This window comes from Monoraphidium neglectum (genome assembly GCF_000611645.1).
Source record: "Monoraphidium neglectum strain SAG 48.87 unplaced genomic scaffold scaffold03647, whole genome shotgun sequence".
In the NCBI taxonomy this organism is placed as follows: domain Eukaryota; kingdom Viridiplantae; phylum Chlorophyta; class Chlorophyceae; order Sphaeropleales; family Selenastraceae; genus Monoraphidium; species Monoraphidium neglectum.
In genome coordinates, this window is record NW_014009982.1 from 4,539 (window position 1) to 6,250 (window position 1,712).

A 1,712-nucleotide genomic window follows, 5' to 3' on the forward strand; every position below is an offset into this window, starting at 1 on the left:
AGGGGGCCGTGAAGGGTGTGTGTGTGTGTGGGGGGGGGGGCGAGCCGCGAGCCCGGGGCCGGGCGGGCAGTTGGGGCCACTGAGAGCCACGCGCAGGCGGCGGGGTGCAGAGGGCGGCGGCCGGAGCGGCGCCGCGTGGGCGGGCCGCTCGCACCGCTGTTGAGGCTGCGGCGGCAGGGGATCCAGAAGGGGGGCCCTCGTGGGCCTCGCGGGTGCCCGCAATCAGGATTGTTGGCAGCAACCGCCGGCCGCCGCCGCTGCCCCAATCCCCCGCGCCGGCATACCTGCAGAACTTCTCCTCGTGCCGGCCCGCCTGCTGCAGCTGCCATCGCGCGAGGCACTGGGGGTGCACCTTGCGGGGGCACCTGCAGGGGCTGATGAGCTGCGCGCTGCCGTCCTCTGACGCGTCATCGAGGCAGATCCAGCACTGCTCGAGGTCGCCGTCCGCCTGGCGATCGCAGGCGCGTGCGGTGATTCCCAGCCCTTGTTTGATCGATCAGCAGGCCTGAGCGTTGAGTGCATGAGGTTTTGCAAACTGCCGTCCACGCCACTCAAGCGCTGGCATGATGGCAGGAATCCATCATCAGGGCGGTCCGCGCAAGCAGCGCCTGGTCGCCGCCCGACAGGAGCAAGCAGGGCGCAGCAGCCGGGTCTGGTCTTCGCAAACAAATCTTCTCACCATACGGCCCTGGTTGTCTATGCCCGGGGGCCTCTCCAAGCTTTGGCGAAGGGCACGAGGGCTCCACCGGTGGAACAGTTGGGCTAGCCAGGAACCGAGCGTCCGTCCGCAAGAAAACGCCTGTCTAAAGTCTGATGTTATTCAAATGAAAACTTTCCTTCTTCCAGACTCCGAAATGGGTAGTCTGATGCGACGGCCACCAAGCTCTTCAAAAGTCGTTGACCCAGGTGAACAAGCAATGAAAAACAGCTGTTATCCAAATTCCAGTGAGTGGAATGAGAGGCGCACCGCCGTCTACACCGTCGTGCTCATCCGTGCACCACGCCTCCCTCAAATGTGTCGGCATTGTGGCGCGTATATTAGCACAAAATTTGGAAGTTATCACAGTAGTGATGCGCCATGCCAGGAGCACAGACACCGTTGTGAACGGTGGGGTGACACAACCGAGACTGCTTCACTAAATCGTTGCGGTCATCAGCGGGTTGGCATGATTGAGTTTGATGCGATACTCTCCTCAATGCCATCGCAACAATTTGAATAGACTAGATCACAAAAACTATCTGTGGTCGCCGGTGTGCATTGGCATACGAAACCGCGGGCATGAAGCTGGAATCCTGCACCATGATTGCTGGACGTGGCACGTGCGCCGCTGTCGGCCTCCACAGGCGGCCCAACGCTCGCACTGCTGCGCTGGCGGCCCCACGCCATGGGTGCCCCGTGTCCACTCGCCCGCCAATGGCGAGCACCGGCGAACACCTGAGGGCGCGGGCCGCGCATGTTGAGGCGCCTGCCGCCCCTGAGGCCGCTGCGGAGGGCGACGAGGGCGCCTCGGCGGCCCCTGCTGCCGCCGCTGCAGCTGCTCCCACTGCTGCTGGTGCCCCGTCAGCCACCAGGGATGAGGAGACCATTTTGGTGGGGGAGATCTCTGTGGCCAAAAAGATCATCTCAGCCCTCAAGAAGGTGAGCGTTTATAGCCCGAACAAGCTGCCCACGAATATTGCACCCCTGGCTGCAGTTGTCAACACTATGACAC

General features: G+C 63.0%; 2 protein-coding genes across 2 annotated transcripts in view; one reads left to right on the forward strand and one right to left on the reverse strand.

The window, feature by feature from the left end:
- Nucleotides 1-682, reverse strand: part of MNEG_13136 (hypothetical protein) — a gene marked incomplete at both ends in the record, with an annotated part of 2,618 nt that extends 1,936 nt beyond the window's left edge. Inside the window, 2 exons of the mRNA XM_014038391.1 lie at nucleotides 285-448; nucleotides 680-682. Coding sequence (XP_013893845.1) covers nucleotides 285-448; nucleotides 680-682 — 167 coding nt within the window. The remainder of the gene's footprint in view (nucleotides 1-284; nucleotides 449-679) is intronic.
- Nucleotides 683-1,414: 732 nt separating this feature from the next.
- MNEG_13137 (hypothetical protein) lies at nucleotides 1,415-1,639 on the forward strand (the record flags this gene model as incomplete). The annotated part of the gene is made up of 1 exon (XM_014038392.1): nucleotides 1,415-1,639. A coding segment is annotated over one exon (225 nt), but the record flags the coding sequence as incomplete, so codon positions are not given.
- Nucleotides 1,640-1,712: the final 73 nt, after the last annotated feature.